This window comes from Danio aesculapii, chromosome 5 (genome assembly GCF_903798145.1).
Source record: "Danio aesculapii chromosome 5, fDanAes4.1, whole genome shotgun sequence".
Classification (NCBI taxonomy): domain Eukaryota; kingdom Metazoa; phylum Chordata; class Actinopteri; order Cypriniformes; family Danionidae; genus Danio; species Danio aesculapii.
In genome coordinates this window covers 24,552,799-24,579,887 of record NC_079439.1, presented here as the reverse complement: position 1 = coordinate 24,579,887, position 27,089 = coordinate 24,552,799, and the positions used below count along the sequence as shown (strand labels likewise).

The 27,089-nt window shown below is 36.6% G+C and overlaps 1 protein-coding gene across 1 annotated transcript in view; it reads left to right on the top strand.

The window, feature by feature from the left end:
* Positions 1-26,833, top strand: part of nlgn3b (neuroligin 3b) — a 46,133-nt gene extending 19,300 nt beyond the window's left edge. Inside the window, exons 5-8 of the mRNA XM_056457667.1 lie at positions 9,456-9,641; positions 18,797-18,921; positions 22,426-23,093; positions 24,275-26,833. Of these exons, the coding sequence (XP_056313642.1) occupies positions 9,456-9,641; positions 18,797-18,921; positions 22,426-23,093; positions 24,275-25,157 (1,862 nt within the window). The 3' untranslated portion in view covers positions 25,158-26,833. The remainder of the gene's footprint in view (positions 1-9,455; positions 9,642-18,796; positions 18,922-22,425; positions 23,094-24,274) is intronic.
* The last annotated feature ends 256 nt before the right edge of the window (positions 26,834-27,089 follow it).

Sequence of the window (27,089 nt, the reverse complement as noted above, 5' to 3'; positions counted from 1 at the left end):
GTCAACATCTGATTCAAGTGATCTGATCAGAGCCAGGCTCCATTTAGGGTGCATTTACGCTAGCACTTTTGATCTGCACCTGGGTTCATTTGAAGTCAGTGTACGGTACGTTTAGCTAGTGTGAACATTGTCTTCTGAACTCAGGTGCGCACCCATGAACCATACCCGAGTCCGCCTGATTGAGGTGGTCTGGGGTACTGTTTGTGCGACTCTGGTACGGTTCACTTCTGATATGAATGTTATCACACCAAATAATGGCAGTGAACCGCCAACTGTACAATAGACTTTAGTTTGCATAACGTTCAGTTGTGTGTATGTCTGTGGATCACCTACCTTGGCAACAAGCTAGACTGACCCAGTACAAACAGTGATAATGTCTGCTTGTCTCCAGTAAAAACGACTTCTGCTGGCATTGCAGGATGTTCTGAAAATTTTACATATGTTTTGCGGCAGATAGATGAAAGTGGCTTTCTGTAATTTGATTTTGGTAACAAACGTGGAACGACCGGGATATGTGGATGTCTCCATTTTGGTGCTTTGTTTTCGTGGCAGTCACCTAGCAACAGCTGTACACAAAACAGCAGCTTGATGACGCAAGCGTACCAGGGTTCAGAAGGAAAAAAGTCGGTATCAAACCACAAAAGACAAAGATAAACCAGCTGAGAAGGTGGCAAAGGGAGATAATCATATCTGGGTTCGATCCAGGCAATTGAACCAAGTGTGAAGTCAGCCAAATGATAATTCAGTCAGAGCGAAGATAGACTTTAGTCGACGATTCACTGATTCAAATTATCCTGTCACAGTGAATCTCCAGTTAACAACTCACTAATTCAGATTATTCTGTCAGAGCGAGTCTTTGCTTAACAACTCAATGATTCAATGATTCAATGATTCAGTCTTAGTGAGTCTTCTGTTAATGATTCATTGATTAAAATGATCCATTCAGAACAAGTCTCCTGTTTAAATAATCCAGTGAGAATGAGTCTCCATTTTACAACTCAGTTAATCAAACGATCTGCTCAGATTGAGTTTCATTTTAATAATTTACTAATTCTAATGATAAAGTCAAAGGAAATCTTCAGTTAATAATTCACAGATTCAAATGATCCAGTCAGAGTGCATCTCCAGTTAACAATTTGCTGATGCAAACGATATGATAAAAAGATATGCTACGTACCAATTATCAAGGATGGGCATTATTTATCATACAAGTATTTTAAATACATATTTTAAATAAAAAAATAGTATTATGTAATTTGTATTTGATAGGGTTAATGAAATGGGTTAATATTTTGTATCAAAATACTTAGGGTCTTGTATTTTTGTACTTTTAAAATACTGTAAAATACTTTGAAAGAACTCTACATGATGACATCTTAAAAGTGCGGCCTCAGAATGGTGCTTTCTCAGTTTATTTGCCTAAGCTTGAGAACAGAAAATTGAATATGAAGGTGGTCAATGCTTGGAGTATGGATGAAAGTTATGCATCTTCGCTTAAGAAATGACATGGAGTAAAATATCAGTCCTTAAAAACAGGATGTGGAGCCTTCAGCACATAATCATTCTCAGTCTCGGTGCTGCAGGTGGAAATTCAGATTAACTTTAGGTATATAAAACACCTAAACATGGTGTACTGGTGTTCACTAAGGGGTAAACTGAGACTTTTCCAGTTATAGGAGAACTGAAAAAATCTTGGGAGAATGAGTACTGCACAAATAATAGTAGTTTAGGATAAATTGCTGATGTAGATGCCAAGAAAATAAGACAAACAACATAAAAACGAGTCCTACAGTGGCTGACCTAAACTTGCTCAGAAAAAAAACTGTTGTTATAAGGTTATATATTGTTATATTGTTATAAATTGATAAAAGGTTTGCGAAGAAATGTTATACTCTCACGTAAAAATATTTAGTATTAGTTTCAAAATACAAAATACAGTATTGTATTTTGATACATTTGAGGCTGCTGTTTTGTAGTTTATTTTGTAGTTTATTTTGATACATGTAAAATTGAGGTATTTGGTATTTTATTTTAAAATACATTTCATTTTGTCCATCCCTGTCAATTACACTACATCTTAAAAGTATGTACTTTTTGTGAAGGAAAAGTATATACTTTTGAGTATTTAACAGAAAAGTGTGCAAGCTCTGGGACATACTACTTCCTCGTTAACAGATCGTTATGTTGCTTAGTTACATCCCTCTGTCAATCATCTCTCGACACATCATCCACATTTCTTTCATATGTATTTACCAACCTGACTGTAGATTCAGCAGCAGGTTAATCTGCCATTCATGCAGAGAAATGTCTTCAGGTCTTTAGATAATTATCCCTTCAGAAGTTAATTTCTAAATATATATATTGATATAAGTTCACATTGTTGTTGCAGATGAAATATAACACGGAAAACATGAATTAAATATTTAGATACTAACTAATAGTCATTAAAGTGAAGCCGCTTTACTTGATGGTTGCTCTTGCGCATCTGCCATGTTTGTAGTTTATTTACACTTTTTACCCGAGTTTGTAGTTCTAATCGAATTCACATCTAACGCGCAATGTACTGTGGGCAATATCAGTGGTTAGAGAATCTGAGAGTTCATCACTTTGAATTTTTTATCAGAAATAGTAAACCATCTGGGAACCGGGCATACTCTTTTCAACATACATGGTTTGGGACATACTAATTCCATTGTCGAATACTGTTTAGGATGGATAGTGTGTGAATTTTGGAGCAGCAATAGTCTTCAGTTAACAACTTGCTGATTCATATGTTGTGGTCAGAGCCAATGATCCAGTCAGAGTGAATCTCCAGTAGGCAACTCACTGATTCAAATGATTCTGGTCAGAGTGAATCTCCAGTAAACAACTCACTGATTCAAATTATCCTGTCAGAGTGAATCTCCAGTAAACAACTCACTGATTCAAATTATCCTGTCTGAGTGAGCCACTTGGTATTCATTCATTCATTCATTCATTCATTCATTCATTCATTCATTCATTCATTTAAATGATCCATTGAGAGCAAGCCTCCAGTTACAACATACTGATTTACAGTACATTATTCAGTCAAAGCGAATCTTCAATTTACAAATCAGGTATTTAAATAATCCTCTCAGATTATCTAATTCAAATGATACATGGTCAAAGGGAGTCAAATATGGTCAAATATGATTCACATATTCAAATGATCTAGTCAGAGTGAGTCTCCAATTATTCATATGATCCAGTAAAAGCATATCTCAAGTTAAAGATTCACTGATTGAAATTATTGTCAGAGCAGGACTATTGTTACTGTAATGATTCACTGGATCAAATTTCCCAGTGAGAGCAATTCTCCACTTAATGATTCCCAGATTCAAATGAATCAGTCAGAGTGAGTCTCCAGGTGATTGTTCCCCTCTTAATGTTCCCAGCTACAGTACTATACTATGAAAACTACTATGTTAACTTTGTTGTATTATATGTTTTTTTTTTTTTGTCAACACACATTTATACACCTTTCTACTGGTTATATGGGATATTTTGTTGTTTCCATGTGATTACATGCTTGAATTTATAATTAGTTACACTGTAAAAAATGCTGGGTTCCAAACAATCCCTTCATGTCATCCTCATACAAAAACGATTAAGTTAACTTATTGGTTTTTACAATTTTAACCCTCTACTGCTCGCATTATGATAAATCTATAAAACATATTGACTGTTTTTCTTTTCTTAAAATGGCTTAACTTGAAGTGCTGTAAAAAAATAGGAAAAATTTATTTTTTAAGGTACTTTATGATGTGTTGCCATATGGCAACAACGTCCAACAGCTCATCTAACTTAGATATTTTTACAATTTAAACTTTTCTTATAATGAATAATTTTGTTGTTTGTTTTGATTTAATTGGTTTTGCAGTATTATAAGCTTTAACACAGAACCTTTAAATAACACCTTATACATGCTTTCCTACAACTCAGATTCCAACAGCTTTCATTTATTACATTCTTTTTTTGCAGAATATTTTTAAAACAAACCTAATATTGTATAATCATGCATACAACATACATTAAATATAAATATTTTCTCCAGTAAATATTATAACAAATAAATTACAAGTCTAGTATATCCAAATGCATCAGAATAATGTAGCTACTAGCTAACAATATTTATATATTATACTATATACTATACTACACCTGTCTTATCTGCCTCTGAGCTAACTTACCTGAACTGTCTCTATCAAATGTCCAGTCTGCATCATTCTCATGGTCACTAAAACCCATCTCATCCTCACATTCATCTGCAGGAAAAGCCTGTTCTGTCCTTTTCTTCTTGCGCTTACCATAGAACATGGTGGTGCTCACTAATACACTCTTCCCTGTATTCATATCTACTCAAACGTAGTATTGCCATCAAAACTAGATTTTATCCATAATGCAAATGTCATTGACATACAAGTAATCAACATTATATTACTAGCTTTCATGCTGTTATCGTTACAACTTAAAAGTTCACAGCTGACCTTGCTAACTAGCTAACCCATTGCAATATTGCACGTTCCACTATTGCACAGTGTTGCCATTTGGCAACATGTACATTTGATCGATTCACAAAAAAATTTGAGTTGTGAATATGTCATCATAACTTACTGGAGGTGATGTTTCAGATTTTTTTGTGGATCTGACATAATTTGATCATAGTTTTTATTGACGTTTACATTTGCATTCAGCAACTACTCACAATAAATGCCAGTCTGCCAGAAATTGCGCTACAGAAAAGTACTGCATGTCATGTGACTTAACCAAAGCACATCATTGGCTACTCTAAGGTCTTCTCTTTCCAACAAAAAAAACTAATGTTGGTCTTAAAGAAACAGTGGCAGGGAAATGAACATAAATATCATGTTGCCATATGGTGACACCATGCAGTAGAGGGTTAAGTTGATTGAACATAAAACAATTAAGTAGTCCCAAAAAATCTCACGAATTGTGTTGCTTCAGCTCATTTTAAATAAGTAGCTTAAACAAGCAGTATCAGTAGTAATTCTAAAATATTTTCTTGCATAATTAATAAACATTCATCAATCAGTCATTTTTACTGAAGTACCTAGAAGGCCAAGCACTTTTGTACTTTCACTCAAATGAAATTAAAAGAAGTATTTAACTAGCATATTATTTCATTAGTGTATCTGTACCTTCTCTCAAGTACTTGATTCATGTGCTTCGCCCCTCACTGATGAATATTGAGAAGGACAGTGTTTTTCCTGTTTTGTAGGAAAGATCAATGTGTTAAAGGAAATATACTGTCACTCCAAATGAAACTTGTTGGCCATTATATAAGGACCCGAGTCTTTAGAAGACCTCGATAATGTTTTATAAATGCTTTGGGGAGCAGATCTGTCCATTACAGCCTCATTCAGAGAGAGTGCTGTTAGTGCGCTTCTTTTAAAAGAGCTCTGATTCTGTTTAATCTCTGCAACTAAAGCATCAAAACAACGTGGAGTTCCTACTCAAATGTTATTAGACAGAAAATTACCTGTGGTTAAAGGAGGAGATTGAATGAAGAAAGCCCCCTCTTTAGGAATGAAGATGCTCTGAAGAATGAAATGGTGCTGCTGAACCGTATAAAACAACAATCATGTCTGAGAGCCAACAGGCATCATCACCTCACATTCTCCTTCCTTGACGTTCTGTCAGTTGCAGTTAAACCCCTGAATGAAAGAAATGTACTATATGTAAGTACTCAAATACAATAACAGCTTAAAAACTGTCCTTCAGTGACTAATTTTTGCAGTTAGACAGCGTGAACAGTTAGATAACATCTCATCAATACTAATTTTTACGTGTTGAGTTAAGATGTCCCAAATATTGTTTGGGCTTCAAACAAATCCTAAAAAAACAACTGCAATGTTGTGCTCTAATGCCAACATGGTGAAAATCCGGAGGTGAAGTTTTAGCTGGTTATTATGTCATGACTAGAGTCTACCTAATGAGCTTCCCCAGTGCTTAATTTGTGAATTTTGAGGTCCCGGAACAGATCGGGGTAACGGATCCGGCATGTTACCCGAGGATGTGGGGGGAGGGGGGGCGGAGGGGTGTCACGGACAAAAGTGAAGAGGTGTTGGGGAGTCGCGGAAGAAAGTGAAAGTGAACAGCGGACGGGAGAGGAGGGTGGTTGAGGAGGGGGATTGGTAAAATGAGGTGCCGGATCAGATTTCAGAGGTGCCGGATCTGACGTGTCATCTGAGCTTCCCCCAAGCAACAATAAATCTGCAATTGAATGAAAGAAGCATGTAGTGCTTCACAGCCACGTTCCTGGAGGACCAACCGCTCTGCACATTTTACAGGACTGTTTGTCAATTCCAAGAACGCAAAGAACGCACACGTGTTCACGTGAAGACTGGTCTTGCAGGTCACCTCAGAAGAATGAATTTGGGAAACTGCGAGAACACAGAACTTGTCCTGTGAAAAATGAGATGCTGCGTTCTTCCTGATGGTCATATGACCTTCACGTTTTAACAGAAAATTATTTAAACATTACAACATTCATACAATGATCTATTGTTTATTTCCTTTTCAATATATATATATAACATGCACAAAAACCTATATACTTTGCACAAATAAAACACCCTTGTGTAAATAAACACCCTTATTAAAGTGTTTACGCCTTTATAAAGATTTTTATGTTAATGTTTATTTCACCGTCACATTTAGGGAAACTCCTGAGATAAATAAGTTATATCTCTGAACTTTAATAATAAATCTAAATAAAATGCTGTACTTCCCACCTCCAGTCTCATTGACCTCTGGGTGAGTTCGGTGCTCAAGTCTGCATCGGTGCATCAGCGATACCAAGAACACATCCGGGAACTTTCACGCGTCCTTCGTTCTTGTGGTCTTGAGTTTTGAAACTGAACTTTGCCACTTGATGATGATGACGTTACACGAGAACATAAGGATACAAGATCACTGAAGAACGCATATTGAGAAACAGCCCATGTCTCCTAAAGCAAACACACACGATTAAGATCATCAGCACATTAGCAGAGACTGAAAGAGCTGTACTGGGTGTCAGAGTATAAGGAGACATCCAAAACATGCAATGCTGGTGGTCCTGCAGGAACGTGGTTGAGGAACACTGATATCTGATAGTTGAGGAACACTGAGGAATGGATAGCATTCTTTAGGCAAAAATGATGGTGCCAGAAATAAACTAAAAGATATTTTCACGGTGACGCCATAGAGCAAACTTATTTGTTCCAAAAAGAACCTTTTAGTGAAATGTACTTCAAATAACATTTTTTTAGAATTTAAAAGATTTTTTCCACTAAAAATAACATCCATGGAGGTTTTTAATGGCACAAATGTCTGAAAGTACGAAATTATGCCATAAAGAACCATTTTAGATTCCATAAGGAGCTTTCCTTTTTTTAAAAGAACCATTTTTTACTGTATAGAACAGATATATGAAAAGGCAGCAACAGCAAAAGCTCCAAAAGTGTCAAATTTATTCATTTTTAAAAAAGCTCACAGCCTATAACATTTTGAGCACACTGGCTCTTCATCAGACCCGGCCATTGAGCTCGAAACATTACAGGCTGTGAGTTTTTTTTTTTAAGTGAATAAATTTGACACTTTTGCGTACACCCAGTTGAGATTAATGGGCATGCTTTTGTTAAAGGATTTTTATTACTGTATAGAACCCAATGAAAATCTGAACTCCTCAGTGTGTTAAAGATAGTCTGAAAATGCAGACTTATAACATGGTAACTGTAACAAGGTCCAGGCATCTTTGATATGAGCATTTATTAAGCAACAAAAGTAATGCTATAATAACCTTCAGTATAAAGGCCTGTCATGGTCTGCAATTTTAACTAAATCACACTCAACACACAAGTGTTTTGTTTATGTTTGGAGGGCTGCAGAGTGCGTACTTGATGTGTTGCCATATCCCTTTAATACAAGTGACGCTGATTAAACACCCTTAGCCTTACGCAGTCAAGTTTATTGAGTTAAAAGGACTTAAAAATGAAAAGTCTGATTTACTCACGCTTGACTTGATCAATATAATTTTTTTGTTCTGTAGAACACAACAGAAGATAATCTGAAGAATATTTAAATCAGTCAGAGACTTCCATAGAATTTGTTTCTCCTACTATAGATGTAAATATCTGTTTCCATCCTAAAATGGGTAACACTTTACAATAACAGTACATGAATAATGATGTGTTTATGTAAACTAAACATTAATTTATTATGATCTAATGATGAATTAATGCATGCGATAATCATGAACTAACTTTAACTACAACATCAGTCACATGAGTTCATGTGTGAATAATGGCTACCTTAATTACTTCTTAGTACATGATTGTTTAATTAATGTATCAGTTACCACATTAGTTTATGCTTAATTTAGCAATCATGAACTCATGAGCTGTTAATATATAATTCATGACTACTTGGAGGGGCACATCATCATTAACCCATTCTGAACTACTCATGAATTTTTTTTCTGTGCATGGAAATGTATTATCTTCCCTACCTGTTAAATTTAATGTAATCCAAAAACACACCTCCTCTCCCGCTTTCACTTCTAATGCTAATGGTGGGAGTGATTAGTTTGTGAACCAATGTTATCTCTGCATCTCAATGTACATATTCACCTTTCTGATCTAAATGGTAAATAACATTTGTAATATTCAATAAATTATGGTGGAAAGTATGCACATTGATGCGCAGGCACTGTTATGTTATCAGGCACTCTAAACGGTCACTTCAAAAACTAGCCGGCTAAACTTAGCCGACAATAATACTACAATAAGTTTCTGGCATCAGCAATCCTGTTATCATATTTCATTTACATTGTTTGCTGATTTTATTCAACAAAATTAGCATAAGCCTAGTATTTAGAGCAAGTTTGTCCTAATTTGCCTTATGGTCAGTGCAGTAAGTGACTGTATTATCATCAATAACGTTACTTGTTTAGCACAAAAGTTCGTAACATACACAAACGTAAAAAACGAAATCTTACCTATGTTCTGCCTTTAAGCTTTGTTTTCATTGTTTGCTCGTTACTACACCTGGATGCAGTGCAAAAGTCCAGCATCATCAGATTGACTTTAGTTTTGATTAATGCGGTTGAAGGACATTTGTTCTAGGAGCCCTGTACAAATGTGGCGGTGCTATTGACGCATGCTCAGGGTCTGTATGCGATATCTAGTGTATATATCTATGGTTAAATACATTCATAATAAAGTGATTCCAAAATTTCTAATAAAAAAATGTTTGCAGTCATTAATGTAATCAGTCATTAGTTCGGTGAAATCTATTAGATTTTTCTCTGTACATATGGCTTATCTTGCTTTGAAGCTGCCAGACCACACAGAAATGTTTCATTGTCAAGATCACTGACGAGTAGTCATTTTTCTAATCTTTATATCCTCTTTTTTATCTCTCTCTCTCAGGATTTTTAAGCACAGGTGATCAGGCGGCTAAAGGGAATTATGGTCTCTTGGATCAGATTCAGGCTCTCCGCTGGATCAACAAGAATATTGGATATTTTGGTGGTGATCCGGGCCGCGTGACCGTGTTTGGCTCAGGAATTGGAGCGTCCTGTGTCAGTTTGCTCACTCTGTCGCACCATTCTGAAGGTCAGATATCACACACCTTAAATAATGTATAATGTAAAAAATGTAATGTTGATGAAACGTATATTTAAATGAATTGTAAGTGGTATATATTAAAAGATAGCATGGTACTTTAGCACTTTACTCTAATTATACCTGCACTCAGCTTTAAGCTAATGAAAGGTGTGTCCGGTGTATTTGTGCGGTGTGTAAATGCTGAGACAGCTGCCTCTGCAGCCATGACCACTGTCACATCCCAGTCTCCGTTACCACGGTAATCTCTGCTGTAACCATGGCAACCGTCTCCTGCCTCATCAGCCGTATCCCTCTGCTGTGGGCCTCAAGTGTGTGTGTTTTACAGAGATCACAGCCAATCACACACACCTGCAGGGATATTGATCCTACATCAACGTTTTGCTTCAACGTACAGTATTGATAACACTCTGTCTCCTCTACGCTACGCATCAATCTTTCTCTGTCTCACTATTTTTGCACCGCCACTGTGTTTTATACATGCATTTGCTTGAATGCATATTGTTCAGCAAACTGCACGTTCATTCATTTATTTATTTTCTTTTTGGCTTAGTCCCTTTATTAATTAGGGGTCACCACAGTGAATTGACCGCCAACTTATCCAGCATATGTTTGACGCAGCAGATGTCATTCCAGCCGCAATCCATCACTGGGAAACCAAACTGCACATACTGTATCATTTTAAAGCTTCTTTCTCACTGGAAAATGTACAGCCGCAATCAAAACAAGACGTGGTTATTTGAAAGAGTCATGAACTGCTTTCTTAAATACAAGATCCACTCATAATGTTATCACAATTTTCACAGTAATGGGTTATTTTCTGTTCTCTCCCTCATCTGAACACACTGCTTCAAGAGGCATGGCGGTTGTAGACTCTGAAGTAAATGCCCACTTGTATGATTGGCTAACAGTTGCTAACAGGACAGCTGTGTGTCCATCAACGTAAACATCTGCCTATGTTTTTCTTTCATATATGATTTCTTCTGTGATTTAGGTTACAGATGCTAAAATACTAAATTCCTAACAGGTTATAACAGACAAAATACACAAAAGAATTAAGGCAGTACAACAACAACAACAAAAAATCCTCATTTCCTTTCGCTTTTTCTTATTTACTCAACTTTTGAAAACATCAGTTGCACTGACATAAAATATCTGAAGTTGAGTAAACAAAAAACTCTTTTGGAAATTGGTACTAAGAAATAATACATTATCAGAACAAACAAACACAGGTCAATTGAAAAACAAAATCTAAAACAGAGACACATGTTAACAAAACAGTTATCAGAATTAGAAACAGGACAGGAGGCAAAACGACAATAACCGTAAACAAGACAAGGATCAAAACATGACAGGACAAACAGGGAAAAATGCTTTGCAATGCTTCACAGGGAAAAACAAGACTCAACAAAGGGTCTGTGTGAATGAGGTGTCTTTATAGTCCTACTAATCAGTCCATCATGAGCTTCTAGCTGCGTATGTAATTAGGAGGAACCAGAAACTGGTTCCTACATCTGAATTATAGTTTGAGCATTTGATTTGTCATTTAATTATTACAGGATTTTACTAAGTTGTTCATGAACATTTTTTTTATTTATTATTTGATCATTTGAGCATTTGATTTATCATTTGAGTTGTTTTGAAATTTCGATTTATTATTTGATCTTTTTAGGCATTTGAATTTTCATTTTAATTTTTTTTAGGAAAAAACTTCCATATATATATATATATATATATATATATATATATATATATATATACATAACAGATAAATACAAATTAACAGTCCACATGCGCTAAGCGCTTCTTTTTGTTGAGTGAACAATAAATGTTCACTCAGCCCCCACAACGTTAATGACACTAATGTTATTACTGGTGTCACTATTATTTTTGTCAATAGGGTTAGAAATACTGCAACCTTTATTTTTTCAAGTGAGGAGGTCTCAGATTAACTCAACGTAAAGTAACAAGTTGGCAGAAGCATTTTTGGGTGAACAAAACTAATCTTTTTAACTTAATGAAGAAATTTTTGATTTAGGTTAAGTAAATGTGTTAAATGTAGTTCTATAGGCATGTTTTATGATTTTTGCCAAACTAACAAAAATAAACAAGTAATTTCAACTTTTTCAAGTTGGATTTTTTTAGTGTAATAGTGAACGCATACTAAAATCAGTTACTGACTTGAGGGCAACATTTGTTTTTTAGATTCAGCTGTTCTGTCTAATTCTGTCTTGTTCATAAAGTAATCTGCGGAGCAATGGCATAAATGAAGGATCAATTCTTACTGATGCGGTCTGGATCTTCATTTAAAATGTTCGTCTACTCTTTCTAAATGTTTGGATCAGAAGAAAGCCAATGCAAAAACTGTGTTTTTCCACAAATTGGCAGTGTAGGAACAGACATCGATCTTCTGTGGAGGCAGAGTTTAGCCACAATGTTATATAATAAAGAGGCACATTCACAACCTGTCGTTTTGGAAGATTAGCTTTAATATTAGCTGTTTTTAGACTAACAAAAAGGTTTTGAGTTCTGACATTTAGAGGATATTTTATATGACCTCTTGTGTACATGAAAAGATCAAAGGAATGTCCATTTCTCACTTCATGACCCCTTTAAATTCTAGTATCTAAATTCTACAACTGCTTTCCCGTAAACCCTCTGGAAGACCGTAGTTCTGGCTTTGTCCAAATTGACTGTCACTACCAATTTCTGCAATTATTTCTAAAGCCGAAGAGTCTCCACTACATTTCCATTGTATGTGGACTGCAGGAGTAGGTCATCCGTGTTGAGCAGACATTAGATTTCAGTGTGTGTATTGTGAGGTCAGGGGTGGCAGATTGCTCCGCTACTGCTGCTGTATCATTTATGTAGATGTTCACAATGACTGGACTCTAGCTACATCCAGTCCTCTTTTTTTAATACACTGATTCTGAGTTATTAAGATTTAAGCTCTCTTTAAATTATTTTCAGTCTTCCAGACCGAGTAAATATACACTATTGCTCCAAACAATTAAAAATCAATTTTACTGTTGACTAGAAAAGCTCTTCTGCAGACAAGAATAAATCTGCATATTGATGTGGATTCGGTTTCATTTTGAATACTTGAATGATATAGATTAAATACAATTTTCTGCATGGCAGCAACTAAGGAAATCAGCAATTTTAGGGGGGAAAAAAAGAGTAAATTATTTAATTATTTTATTATTTATACATTTATAGAAAATGGTATATATTGTATAAGAGATTATTAATTAAAAGTCTAGATTATTTAATGTTTTTTGGCATTCTTATGCTACTCCAGTGTTTCTCAATCTTGTTCCTCACCACACTGCACATTTTGAATGCTGCTCTTTTCATGCGGGATGTTGTACTGATTCGGCAACAGGATATCCAACACGATATTCTGCCATGATTTCAGCTTGAAGGGAGCATATATGTTTTATTCAAATGGCATTTTAATGTGTGATATGTGAATTTAGTTTGGGGTGTCGAAGAGAATCGGTGTTTGTAACTGATTTTGTGTCTTTATATAGAGTCAATCTAGAGCTATATATACTTGCAAAATAAGAGTTTTGCAAACAAAAATTAAAGTATTGAGCAAAAAATAAATTAATGAATGCAAATCTACAAAAATCCCAAAGCGAAATAAAATTTTTGAAAAATGAAAATTAATTTTGCTAACAAAAATTAAGAACTACAAAGGGAAAATTAAGTTTTGAGAAATAAGAAATTATTTGCAATTGAAAAAAAAACTGTATATATTTGCAAAACATTTTTTATTGTTTTGCCTTTACAAAACCTGTCCATTCAATTGCAATGCTCATTTTGATTTGCTTTTTAGTCAACCATGAGTTTGCGATGATGTTTTCACTTTGCACTACACATTTCTGTGCTTTTGACTTTGTGGCCCTGCTTTGACAATGGGGCGGAGTCAAAACTTGGCCGTTTACTGCAATGAACCTGCCTCCATTTAAGCAATGTTATCACCTGGAGACACAGTATCACCAAGGTGGTCTTACAGCCCAGTAGACAGCGAAATGCTACTTGGGAACAATGCACACTGTGTGGGGATGTGCCAGTCAGAACACAGTCTAAATCATGTGAAATATGCAGATCAGTGGGACGAGAAGAGGACCAGTATTGAGAAACGCTGTGCTTCGCTAACATAAACTGCATAATCAATTAAAGCAGTGTTTTTATACTGGGATTCCCCAAGCTTCTTTGATATATTATTTAGATTGCATAAGATTTTGATCCAATCAACTAAAACGCATCTCAGTAGTACTGTAGGTGTACGAACATACACAGGGCCTTAGAGCCATATTAACTAACAGCTTGCAACAACCCTGTTTTTGCTTTTAAAAAATGCTGGCAAGATTTACTGACACATCAAAAAAAAAAAGATTTGATTAAAGGGCAAGGACAGATTTTATTACATTTATTTACAGTGGTCCTTATTAAATATGTGATTCTAGGAGTTTCTTTTTTAACAACAAAATGTATGCAAAGAGTATTTAAATAAATCATGGAATGTGATTAACTAAGGTTTGCGGTCGTCACTTTGCTGATATTTACACCATTATTATGATGTGTTAGAACAGAGTGTGTGTGGCTTAAAAGCGAAAATTTGTTTTTTGTTGTGATTATAATCTGGACATCTTGTTTATTCATTCATTTATTTTCCTTCGGGTTAGTCCCTGATTTATCAGGGGTCACCACAGTTGAATGAACTGCCAACTACTCTGACATATGTTATACGCAGTGGATTGCCTTCCAGCCACAACCCAGCACCGTGCTGGGAAACACCCATATCATTGTGTTTATATTAAGACACGTTATCTTTTTTATTTTCACTGCTTGTTGTAGATGGTTTTGCCCACACTGTTAACGATTTTTGTAAATTACACAGTATTTAACTGTGAACTGAACTGTGTTTTACTGTAGGATGGTTATGCAGTGTGTTACTTTATTTTAAAGTTGTATTGTGCATGAGGGTGGCACAGTGGCTCAGTGGTTAGCACTGTTGCCTCACAGCAAAAAGGTCGCTGGTTCGAGTCCCGGCTGGACAACTTGCCATTTCTGTGTGGAGTTTGCATGTTCTCCCCGTGCTTCATCTGGGTGCTCCGGTTTCCCCCACAATCCAAAGACATGTGCTATAGGTAAATTAAATAAACTAAACTGGCCGTAGTGTATGAGTCTGTGTGTGAATGAGTGTGTATGGGTGTTTCTCAGTACTGGGTTTTGGCTGGAAGGGCATCTACTGCATAAAACATATGCAGGAATGGTTTATTTATTTATATATGGAATAGCAGTTTATTCTGCTGTGGCGACCTTTGAAAAAGAGACTAAGCCAAAGGAAAATGAAATGAAATGTATATTGTGCATGAAAATTACTGTATATTCTACAGTAAAGATAAAATACATACTGAAAATACATATACAGCAAGATTAATGGAGCTGTAAATGTAAATACAGTATTTTTGCTGTAATTGATTAATGGCAAGTTACTGGCGGCCAGTAACTTGCTGTATATTCTACAGTTAATGACTAACAGTGCATTTTGGAAATGAGTAGTGTGTAAATCTGTTTATTAGCCTTTAATATTTATTTTTTCATACTCTCTAATTGGGCCATTGGTAAAATAATGCTAAACTACTCATTTTTGGATTCAGCTTTATAATAGCTGGCTAGATCTCCATCCCCCAAAATTCCAACCCCCATCTGGTGGGCATGTTTTACACCCAGTGGGGCTTCCCAGTAGGATATGGAAGTTGAACTTGATTCTTCACTGTTTCCTGGTATTCATTTGCATGAGTCAGAGCTGATTATGGAAGCCTTGTTTTGGCTGAAATCACGATAGAAGTGAATAGAGCAGAAACGTAATGCTCATTTCAGCCTTGGTCCTGCTGGAGCAGTCGGGTGTGAGAGTCTTGCTCAAGGCCACAGTGCCGATGACTCACGGCTCGTGCTCTGCGTAGAACATCTGAGGATATTGATGGGCATGATATTGTATTTTAGGCCTATCGAGTTTGGGATTGGTGTCTCTGAAGACATGCTAGCTGCCAGATATCTGTGTTCACGGTCTCAGAGGGCATAGTTGAGTGTGAAGTTTTAAGTCCAAAGTAGGCTCTTTTTTTACGCATACGTTAGCATATGCTTGCAGTCCAATGCACAAAGTTGCTCTCAAAGTATTTTCCTTTCATTAGTGTACGCAAATTCAGGCCTTCGAAATGTGTGCACTAAAAAAATTCTTCCTTGACCAGTGTCTGTACTTTTTCTCTCTCTTATGAGTGAAAAAATTATTTTATAAAAATATATTTTTATTCCCTTATGCAATCACTTGTATTCTGGGCCTCTATTGCTTTAGTCCATGTTCTGCCTGCTTCATTTGAAGTGTTTCACATTTTGTAACACATTTTCCATGCTTTCACTGTTATACAACAGGGTATTTGAATGTGTATTTTATGAAATAATATGGAATTTCAGCATTCAATCTTCAATACAATCTTCTATTGTTTACCCTTTTCGTTCTGTGTGCGCGAGACCTGTCAACACTGCCACAGGTAATCTCACATGCTCTGCAGAGCCCCATAGAGACGCGCCTTTTTGGGACATAAAAAATTTGTCTGGCCCGGGATCTAAATCTTGTAAAATTTCCAGGATTCAACTTTTGCTTTCGCTTTCTAAAGCTTGTATACGTTTTTGCATTACCTTTTTTACTTAAAAGGTACGTCGCGAGATGGAGGGAAACATTAAATAATATATTTTTTTATTTAAATGACTCAGAAAAACTATATACTCAAAGAGGATGAAATGACTGATCTAAGCTGGCTGCAAAATATATGTATACCATTAGTAATGATTAATCAACACATTGGCCGTAATAATTTATTTTTAATTAAAAGATAAAAAAATTTTTAATCTTGCAATTATGATTATTTTTAGAGATATTGTCTGTTTTTATTCCTTTTTCTGTCATTTATTTCTCATTTGCTAATTATTTTATTATTATTAATTTGATAATGTTAATATACTACAAAGGCTATTTTATTTCTAAAATGCTTTGGCATTAAAGTTTGCTTTAAACTTCAAAGATAGAGAGAAGCAGATTGTACCTGTCAGTGGGTGCACATGGCTCCTGAATAGCCTAAAAGTAAGAGAAATTGTGGATGTTTTTTTATACTTTAACCCATTGAAAATAAACATTCATTCATTTTCTTTTCGGCTTATTCCCTTTATTAATCTGGGGTCGCCACAGCGGAATGAACCGCCAGCGTATCCAGCATATGTTTTATGCAACGAATGCCCTTCCAGCCCAACCCCAACACTGGGAAACACCTGTATTCACGCTCATACACTACGGCCAATTTAGCTTATTTAATTCACCTGTAGCGCATGTCTTTGGACTGTGGGGGAAACCGAAGCATCTGGAAGAAACCCATGCGAACACAGGGAGAACATGCAAACTCCACACAGAAATGTCAACTGACCAAGCTTAGGCTTGAACCAGCGAACTTCTTGCTGTAAGCTGGTGGTGCTACCCACTTCGCCATAATAATGAATAAAATTATATTTAAAAATTAAATTATGTTGTGTTTGTCGTAGATAGTTAACTATTTATGTGATGTGGGAAAATGGAGTGTTTCAATCCGGCCACCACCGCAAGTATATTTCAAACCTGTAGGAAGCACTGCATTAAGCAGTATATAAACAAAAAATGTCCTATATGTGGATACCACTGAGAGATCTATGACTGTGCAACCCCTTCAAGAGTGTTGATGGGCTCAGTCTACTAGATTATGTCTTATGCCCATGTTTTGATAATAGTTCTGAAAGTTATCTGTTGTAATGTTTTGAAAAACATGTGAAAATGTGATTTCTATTCGTTCATTCATTCATTTTCGGCTTAGTCCCTTTATTAATCCGGGGTTGCCACAGTGAAATGAACCGCCAACTTATACAGCATGTTTTACGCAGCGGATGCCCTTCCAACCGCAACCCATCTCTGGGAAACAATGTGATTTCTAAGTTTTTTTTAATTAAATGTTCCCACATTTAAATGTTTCCAAAAATAGACTGCTGTGTCATTTCTTTTTTATTTTATATGTTCAGTTATTCATGCAACAGAATATTCTGGAGGCCGTGAAAGTTTTGTAAAAATGATGAAAAACACTTTTGCTGAATAGCAACTGGGCGGCGCAGTAGCGCAGTGGGCCTTGGCTGGGTCAGTTGGCATTTCTGTGTGGAGTTTGCATGTTGTCCCAGTGTTTACATGGGTTTCCTTTGGGTGCTCTGGTATTGGTATTTCCCAGTGATGGGTTGTAGCTGGAAGGGCATCCACTGCGTAAAACATATGCATGCAATAATTAGTGGTTCATTTCGCTTTGGCGACCTCTGAAATAGAGGCTAAGCCGAAAGAAAATGAATTAATTAATTAATGGTAACTTTAAAAAACCTGGCAGAGAAAGAGTTAACCTCATTTAAATGCTCTGCTGATAAGAAAATTCCTGTCATGTGCTCCGTTTGCAAACCCAAGTATACATATAAATACCAGTGTATACTTTAGGCTTTATATGAGTACAAAATAAATTCATAAATACAATAATCCAGCACATACCAGATGGGAGTTGAATTTCACGGGTTAAAGCTCAAGCCAATTGATGATATTAGATTTTCAAGCTGAAGACTAAACTATGAATGCAGATGAGTATGAAGTGGTTTAAGTCTGAATTAATCAACAGCTTTAATGAATCAAATAAATGATTCATTTAAAGCTTTCAACAACGTGAAATATTTGTTTTTAGATAAGGAATAAAGTGTCTCAGAAAATCAATTACCCCTCTATTCAAACACTGGACTGAACATATCATTTGGCAGATGTAAGAAGAAATTACCTGTCCAGCTCTTACTGGCACCTCAAATGAATCTCAATTAATAATTGCGAATGAATGACAAAAATACACACAGAGATGGCATTCACCATTTTCTAAGAAGCCTGGATGCGCATGGACCTGTCTTTCATGACAAGTGAAGGATACTGCAACTCTGCCCTTTGCGGATACAATACTAGCATAATTACTGATCTGGAATATTGACTTGGCATTTACTGTTTTATTTTCTTCTGACATTCTCTGTTCTCTCTCTAGGTTTGTTCCACAGAGCAATCATTCAGAGTGGCTCCGCTCTGTCCAGCTGGTCAGTGAACTATCAGCCTGTGAAATACACACGTCTCCTCGCTGAGCGCGTCGGCTGTAATGTCCTTGACACACAAGTAAGGGGCTTGTTGTCATTTCTTTTGAGCATTCAGAGTTATTATAATGACAATGACAAAGCAGTTGTGGGGTTTTTTTGTGCCGAATTAAGTGAGATGGAAATAAAAGGCCAAACACATCACACACCCGCACTCAAATGTAGATTATGAAACATTTCTTGGTATGTTTTTCATGCTTTTGCTCACCAAGGCTGTATCTCTTTCATCAAATATAGAGAAAAACAGTCATATCGTGACACGATTACAATTTAACACAACTGTTTTCTTTATTTTAATACATTTTCAATGTTTTCTTTTGATGACATAGCTGAATATTCAGAAGCCATTACTGCAGTCTTTGGCTTCACATGATTTTTTCAGGATAGAGAGTTCAGAAAAGGATTCATTTCGCAGAACATTATAGATGTCCTCACTGTCGGTTTTGATCAATTCAAGGCATGCCTGATGAATAAAAAATTTCTTTCAAAAACACTTTGACTGCTCTCAGACATTGGAATGGCAAATGTCTGAGGTCAGTCTGTGACATTTGAAGCACTTGCTCAGGTAAAAATGAAAATTTAAACACAATAGAGGAAATAAGTGATAATGCAAGTCAATGGTTAGCATCAACTGGTTTTCAGCATTTGTAAACAAGGTTAGAAACTTACACATGAACTGTTGCTGGTTAAAGAAACATTCAAAATAGATTCTTTTTACATGTCAAACAAGTTAAACAGTTGAGTTTTATCCTTTTTGAATCCATTCAGTTGATCTCTGTGTCTGGCGGGAGCACTTTTAGCCCAGCAGAAATAATTGAATCGGATTAAACCTGTGTTTCTCAACCACGTTCCTAAAGGACCACCAGTTCGGCACATTTTCCGTGTCTCCTTAAGCAAACACACCTTATTCAGATCATAAGCTCATTAGCAGAGACTGAAAGACCTGTAATGGGTGTGACAAACAAAGGAGACATCCAAAACATGCAGTGCTGGTGGTCCTCCAGGAACGTGGTTGAGAAACACTGCATCAGACCATTAGCATTTCATTCATTCATTTATTTTCCTTTGGCCTAATCTCCTATTTATCAGGGGTCGCCACAGCAGAATGAACCACCAACTATTCCGGCATATTTCCAGTCACAATCCAGTACTGTGAAAGACCATTACACTCTTGCATTCACACACACACAAAGTGTTTTTATGATTTTCCTATTTAATGATTTTCCTATTAAATGCTTCTAAAACACTTCATAGTTACAGCATTTAATAAGACCAACAGAAAATAAGAAGTTGCTATTTTCTATACGTCTATGAACTATACTCTTATTCCGGTGTAATAATCAAGGGACTTTGCTGCTGTACCGTGGCTGCAACAGGTATAATGATAATTTGATGCTCTATTACTAGATGTGGACTGTTTTCAGGTGCTGCGCATTATCATTACAAATCAGATATTGTATATCATTATCAAAACTTAACGAGTGAGATGCTTGTCCGATTTATTGATCTGTCTATGCTAAGATAGGCTGAATGGATTCAAAAATGTTACAACTCTACTGTTTAACTCTAGGGGAGTTGTAAAATTTTCTTTTTTTTTTTTCAAAAAAGTGAACCTTTAAGTCATTTTGTGACAGGAAGCTCCTATTTCAGAGTCCAGACTGTTATAAATGTGCTCAGAAATACATGAAATTGTTAAATGCTACATTTTATGTATCACCAAGGACAGCAGATTCAGTTAAAATATTGTCTTAAATGTTAAACTTTAGAAAAAAAGTAACCTCTATGTTAAATATCCCTCTATATTTCCACATTAAAAACACTATAATAATAAATAGTAAATACTACATGTTATTAAACCTTACTGTAGTAAAGTACTTGAATAAGTATGTATATATATATATATATATATATATATATATATATATATATATATATATATATATATATATATATATATATATATATATATATATATATATGTGGCGAGGCGACTAAGTGTCCCAGCAGTGAAGATATACAGCCATATCGCACCGCTACTCATGTGATATTGCATTTATGCAACAGTTCGACAGCATTATCGTGTACATAAAAAAGAAAATAAAACATTAAAATCTAAAAATCCTTTTGTATGAGGAACTATTTTCCTCCATCATTCATTCACATCTGCAGCTGATTGAAGAACAGCAGAAACCGTTGCTAATTCTCCAACATCACTTTAGAGCTAGTATTTGAACGATTCTTTAGCGTAATGTCTAAAGTGATGACAAAACAGGTGATTTTGCTGACATTTTTAGATTATAAGGCTGAACGGCATGAAATGCCATCAGTCTACAAAGATTTCTCATTATTTCTTTGTTGCAATCTTATTGTCTGCAGTAATAAAAACAGGAGACTCATTAGAAACAGATGGCCAACCAAAAAGTAACTCAGGGTTATACAAAAAGTGGCCAACACAAAATACATACATACATTCCTGATATGCGAGTCCCATCTCACACTCAATACACTACAGTTACTATGGTATAAATGCAGCACTACAAATTACAAAAAAAGAGAGATCGACTTAGAAAACCACTTACCAGTTTATTAATGATTTAATCAGCTGTAGTTAGAAATTACGCTGGGCTTTTCTCCCCTAAGGACTTACTGTATTATGCGGTCTCTGATGCCATCTTGTGAATGGACAACATCAACCTTTTTTGGTCTGCTCAAAGACAGGCTGATGGCTGTCGACACGCTGTATCTCTAAAATCATAAATATTTAAAAATAGGCACTATCCTTATAAATAAACTGCATAGTTGCAAACTAAACAACTACATTCTCAACTAAAACAGTCTCGAAGGTAAATTATGTTGTCCAACAGCTACAATATTTGTCAAACTGTAGTGAGTTTATTGATCTGCTGTTACTCTATGTGGGCGGAGTAATACAGAATGGTGAGGAGGCTGTATGAGTACTGTTATAATGGGAATATTGCACAGCTATCAGCCAATCAGATTCGAGAACCAGACAGATCTGTATATATATATATATATATATATATATATATATATATATATATATATATATATATATATATATATATATATATATTTATATATTTATATATTTATATATGTATATATATATATATATATATATATATATATATATGTGTGTGTGTGTGTGTGTGGTAACAACAACTATAGTGATACAAACAAATGACCCAATACTGTACTAAGTTTTCTACAACTAGGTATACAGTTTACTGTAGTGAATCTAAAGTACAATACATTATTTATTATAATTTATCAGTTTATCATACAACATTAACCACGGTATGATGTAGCATTTATAAACAAAGTGTTATTACTATAATATATACAGTTTAATTAACTTAATATAGTATGGTTCAAAAACACTGTTGTATACTTAAAATTACTACAGTTATTTTTCATATTAGTGTGTCTATCTTTCAGCCAATCAGGTTGTGTATGTGTGGAAGCCGATTTATTAGTTTTGTGTGTGTGTGTGTCTTTTACGCAGGACCTGGTCCTCTGCATGCAGAAGCGCAGCTACAGGGAGCTGGTGGAGCAGGAAATCCAGCCTGCGCGCTTTCATGTGGCTTTTGGTCCAGTCATCGATGGCGACCTCATCCCAGATGATCCCGAAGTGCTGATGGAGCAGGGGGAGTTCCTCAACTATGACATCATGTTGGGTGTCAACCAGGGGGAGGGTTTCCGCTTCGTGGAGGGCGTGGTGGAACCAGAAGAGGGCGGAGTTTCTGGCTCCGATTTTGACTTCACTGTGTCTGATTTTGTGGACAGTCTCTATGGTTATCCAGAAGGGAAGGACACTCTCAGAGAGACCATAAAGTTCATGTACACTGACTGGGCTGATCGAGACAATCCCGAGACGCGGCGGAAAACCCTCGTGGCCATGTTTACAGATCATCAGTGGGTGGAGCCAGCCGTGGTGACGGCCGACCTGCATGCACGTTATGGTTCTCCGACCTTCTTCTATGCCTTCTACCATCACTGCCAGAGCCCTATGAAGCCCCCATGGGCCGACTCCGCACACGGTGATGAGCTGCCCTACGTTTTTGGTGTTCCGCTTATCGGTCCGACAGAACTCTTTCCCTGCAACTTCTCCCGTAATGATATCATGCTGAGTGCTGTCGTCATGACCTACTGGACCAACTTTGCAAAGACCGGGTAAAACAGACCACACTCCAAAACAGCATAAGCAACATATCAAAACACCATGCAAAATTACCATACAGTCTCAGATAAAAGCAGTACAAAGTGAAACATTATAAGTGACAATGAATGCAACAATAAAATATCTAGATTATCTATAGCATAGATCTCAAACTCAATTCCTGGAGGGCCGCAGCTCTGCACAGTTTTGCTTCAACCCTAATTAAACTCAGCTGATCAAGGTGATTAAAAGAGTCTTGAACACCTTGATTATTTGGACCAGCTGTGTTTGATCAGGGTTGGAGCAAAACTGTGCAGATCTGCGGCCCATTAGGAATTGAGTTTGAGACCCATGATCTAGATAGTTTATACACCATCATTGATCTAGATAGTTTTTACATCATTTCATCAATTTGGTTTAAAGTCTGTACATGATTTAGAAAAAAGATTGAGTGAAAAAAGCATATAAGTTTACAGATTTGTATGTAATGTGTAATAATACATAACAGTCTAGTAATAGTAGCACATTACAGCACTGGGTCACAATACAGCTTGCTCCCATCTCACCCAGCCTCCAGGTTTACAACAGCAAAACAGAAATGACTGGTAAACTGGTAAACAGTCACCATGACCTTGATGTAGGTCACAGAGAGCATAGTGAGAAACTGTGGGAGGAGTAATGCTGTAAGTAAATTTCAATGTAAAACAGAGCACCAGTATTGAACCCAATGAAATGGTGCCCTCTGCTGGAAACAGGTGGCATAACAAACAATGCACCTGAAGATGATCGATAGATGACCCATTTTTACACAACATTATCACATTGGGATCACTATCTTTTAATGTTTAATATGTGTTTAAAACAATACATATTGATTAATTATGTGTTGTTGAAGCGTTTCGAGCCCTTTGGAGATTTTTATTTAAAGAAGTCTCTTATTCTCATGCAAGCTGCATTTATTTATACAGGGCATTAGTATCATATCATGGTTCAGCAATCATCATAATAAGTTGATTAGTTCGTTCAATCAAGCATTTATAAGTGATGATAACAATCGTACTGCTAAATATTTATACTAAATATTACTATGACTTTTAATCTGTTTAATACATCCTTGATATAAAAGTATTAATATATATTTGTTTAATCTTACTGACTTACTCAAATATAATTAGTTGTATTTTGTGTTTCTCAGGGATCCGAACAAGCCAGTTCCTCAGGACACCAAATTCATCCACACCAAGGCAAACCGTTTTGAAGAAGTGACATGGGCCAAGTATGGTCCTCATGACCAACTCTACCTGCATATTGGGCTGAAGCCTCGTGTTCGAGATCACTACCGGGCAACTAAAGTGGCCTTCTGGAAGCACCTGGTACCTCACCTGTACAACCTGCATGATATGTTCCACTACACGTCCACTACCACACGGGTTCCACCTCTTCTGACCACACACAGCTCTCACAGTGCCACGCCACGCCCAGGGGGCAACAAGGCCCGTACTTCTGGTAAACAAACCCCCCAGTCGACAGCCCGCAGTGGGCCACTAGTCATTGCCAATCCTCGTGATTACTCCACAGAGTTAAGTGTCACGATCGCCGTCGGAGCTTCTCTTCTGTTCCTCAATGTCCTGGCCTTTGCTGCACTCTACTACCGCAAAGACAAGCGGAGTCGGCAAGACACACCTCCTCAGGCCGCCCCTCAGCGCCAAACCCCACCTATTGACCTCAACTACGCGCCCACTTCCATCTCAGGGGGGAATCAAGAGGAGTTGTCACTGTGTGACCCCCTGCGTTTGACCCCAGCCTCATCTCCACGGGATTACGCTCTTACACTCCGCCGCTCACCAGATGATATCCCGCTTATGACGCCAAGTTCTGTCGCCATGACCCCGAATAGTGGCACTATGACACCCAACACTGTAACCTTGACGCCCAACAGTGTTACCATGACCCCCAACACCATCACCATGTCACCCAATTCTTTGATGGGATATCCCAGCATGCACCCTTACAATACCTTCACACACGGATACAACTCCACCACCCTGCCTCACCCACACTCGACAACACGTGTATAACATGCGACACTTCGACACTAGCATCCCACAGATCCTTACAACACAATCACAGCGACTGATTACTGTAAACCATATCGAACAGTGCAAACTGTTTAGCAGTGTTTGAAAGTACAATAGCAGGTGAAACCAATACAAAATACATGAGCACAATCACCTCCGAATTACGGCACTAATATGAAACAGTATGACTGTTGGAATAAACCATGTAAACCAGAAGGAAATATCACTAGCAAAAACACGGCTCGGTTGGATTGGTAAAGAACTTCCCGTGACAACATTCTGGAGAGATAAGCTTGTGTGTGAGCAGTTCTCTGTGGACAGACAGAACGACGAGATTCCCTGAGGCTGAGCTGCAGTACCGCTGCCGCCTCCAGGTGGTGCTGCAAGACTCTTAAAACCCTGAAGGTGTTTTGATCCGTGTTTTGAACAGTAGGGGGCGCTGGAGTCCCATCAGTGGTTCAACATAACGAACCAAGCAAGCACTTATTCTAAAATATGTAATAATAATAATAATAATAATAACCTGTAATAACAAACATATTAATGGCTATTGTACAGTATAACATATATTAACGTCAATGTACAGACAGCTTTTTTGAATGTGTCAGAAAAAAAAATATTTCTAATCGTTTTTAAACTCAGATTATATCCATAGCAGAGAAGGTCATTTTGAAGCCCAGATTGGTTTTGAATCCTTTCTTTCTTTCTTTATAATCGCAACAAATGTTCTATTTTATACCACATTTCTCTCTCGCTGTCTTTCTTTTTCCTCCCTCTTTCTCTCTAGGAACGGGTGAAATGTGTACGTTACTTTTTGGTATAATCGATTAATTTAGTTGTAGATTACGCAAACAGAGAGTATTTTAAAGAACACAGAGTGTGAAGATTATTCATGAGCGAGATTTTCAAGTTAAGCATCTTTAGGTAATTTGTGTCTTGCTAAATGTTATCATTTTGTGACAAATGCTTTTCGGTCATCTTAAATCTGTATTGTATCTGAGTTTGTTTGATATGTTTTGTGAAGATGTTGGATCTCAGTTTGAAAGCACTGAGGTTTTTCCTTTTCAGTATTTATCAGTGATATGACATCACTCATACAGTAATATGGCATCACTCACGCTGTGATTTTGACATACAGGCTTTGCTGAGAAACTACAATGTTAATCTTTCCTATGAAACATGAATGTGGTGATTTGTACTGAACACTAGGGCTTCTCTATTGAAGGTCGTTCTCAAATATCGTGTTTACTATGGACCTGCACAGAGTTTGCACAGGGGACACAGTCGTGTAGTCATGGTGTCGTATCCAGCCAGATGGTTAGATTCTCCATGTTAGCCATTCTAACCACCCCTGCCATGATTTTTGTGCCAAATTTTGCGATACAGTTTCCTTGGTAACCAGCGGGAAGTTTGTCTCTTAACGTGTTTGTGTGAAAGTTCAACAGCTTTATAAATTAAGAATTTGCAGTATTTACGACCATTTAAATTCATCTGGACTTTGAAGAGGAAAGAATGGGATGCATGGAGTTAGACAGGGGGAGTGTGTCTCTCCTCCTGGGTGAGGGTGACCTGTGTGCTGCTGCTCAGGTCTGTCAGCTTGCTGAAGTCTGTTCTTTTATACTCTGTACATTTCTGCCTCAAATTTGCAGTAAATATTGAGTTTGCCTAAAGTTTCTGTTTCTTGTTCATCGAAATCGATTTCTCCACCAATTTACATTCAGGGTAGGCAAAATTTGTGCATTTTAGGGAGTTTAACAAAACATCTGTTGTGTGACGCTATTCTAACATTCATCGATCCTCTCAGATGACCTCATGGACTCGTGCAGTGTCCATCGAATGTGTTCTAGAATTGCAGTTGAATTAGTATTATTTTCTGTCTTTTAGTAGATATATTATATAGAAGACTTGCTTTGTTTACCAAATAAAGTGGAT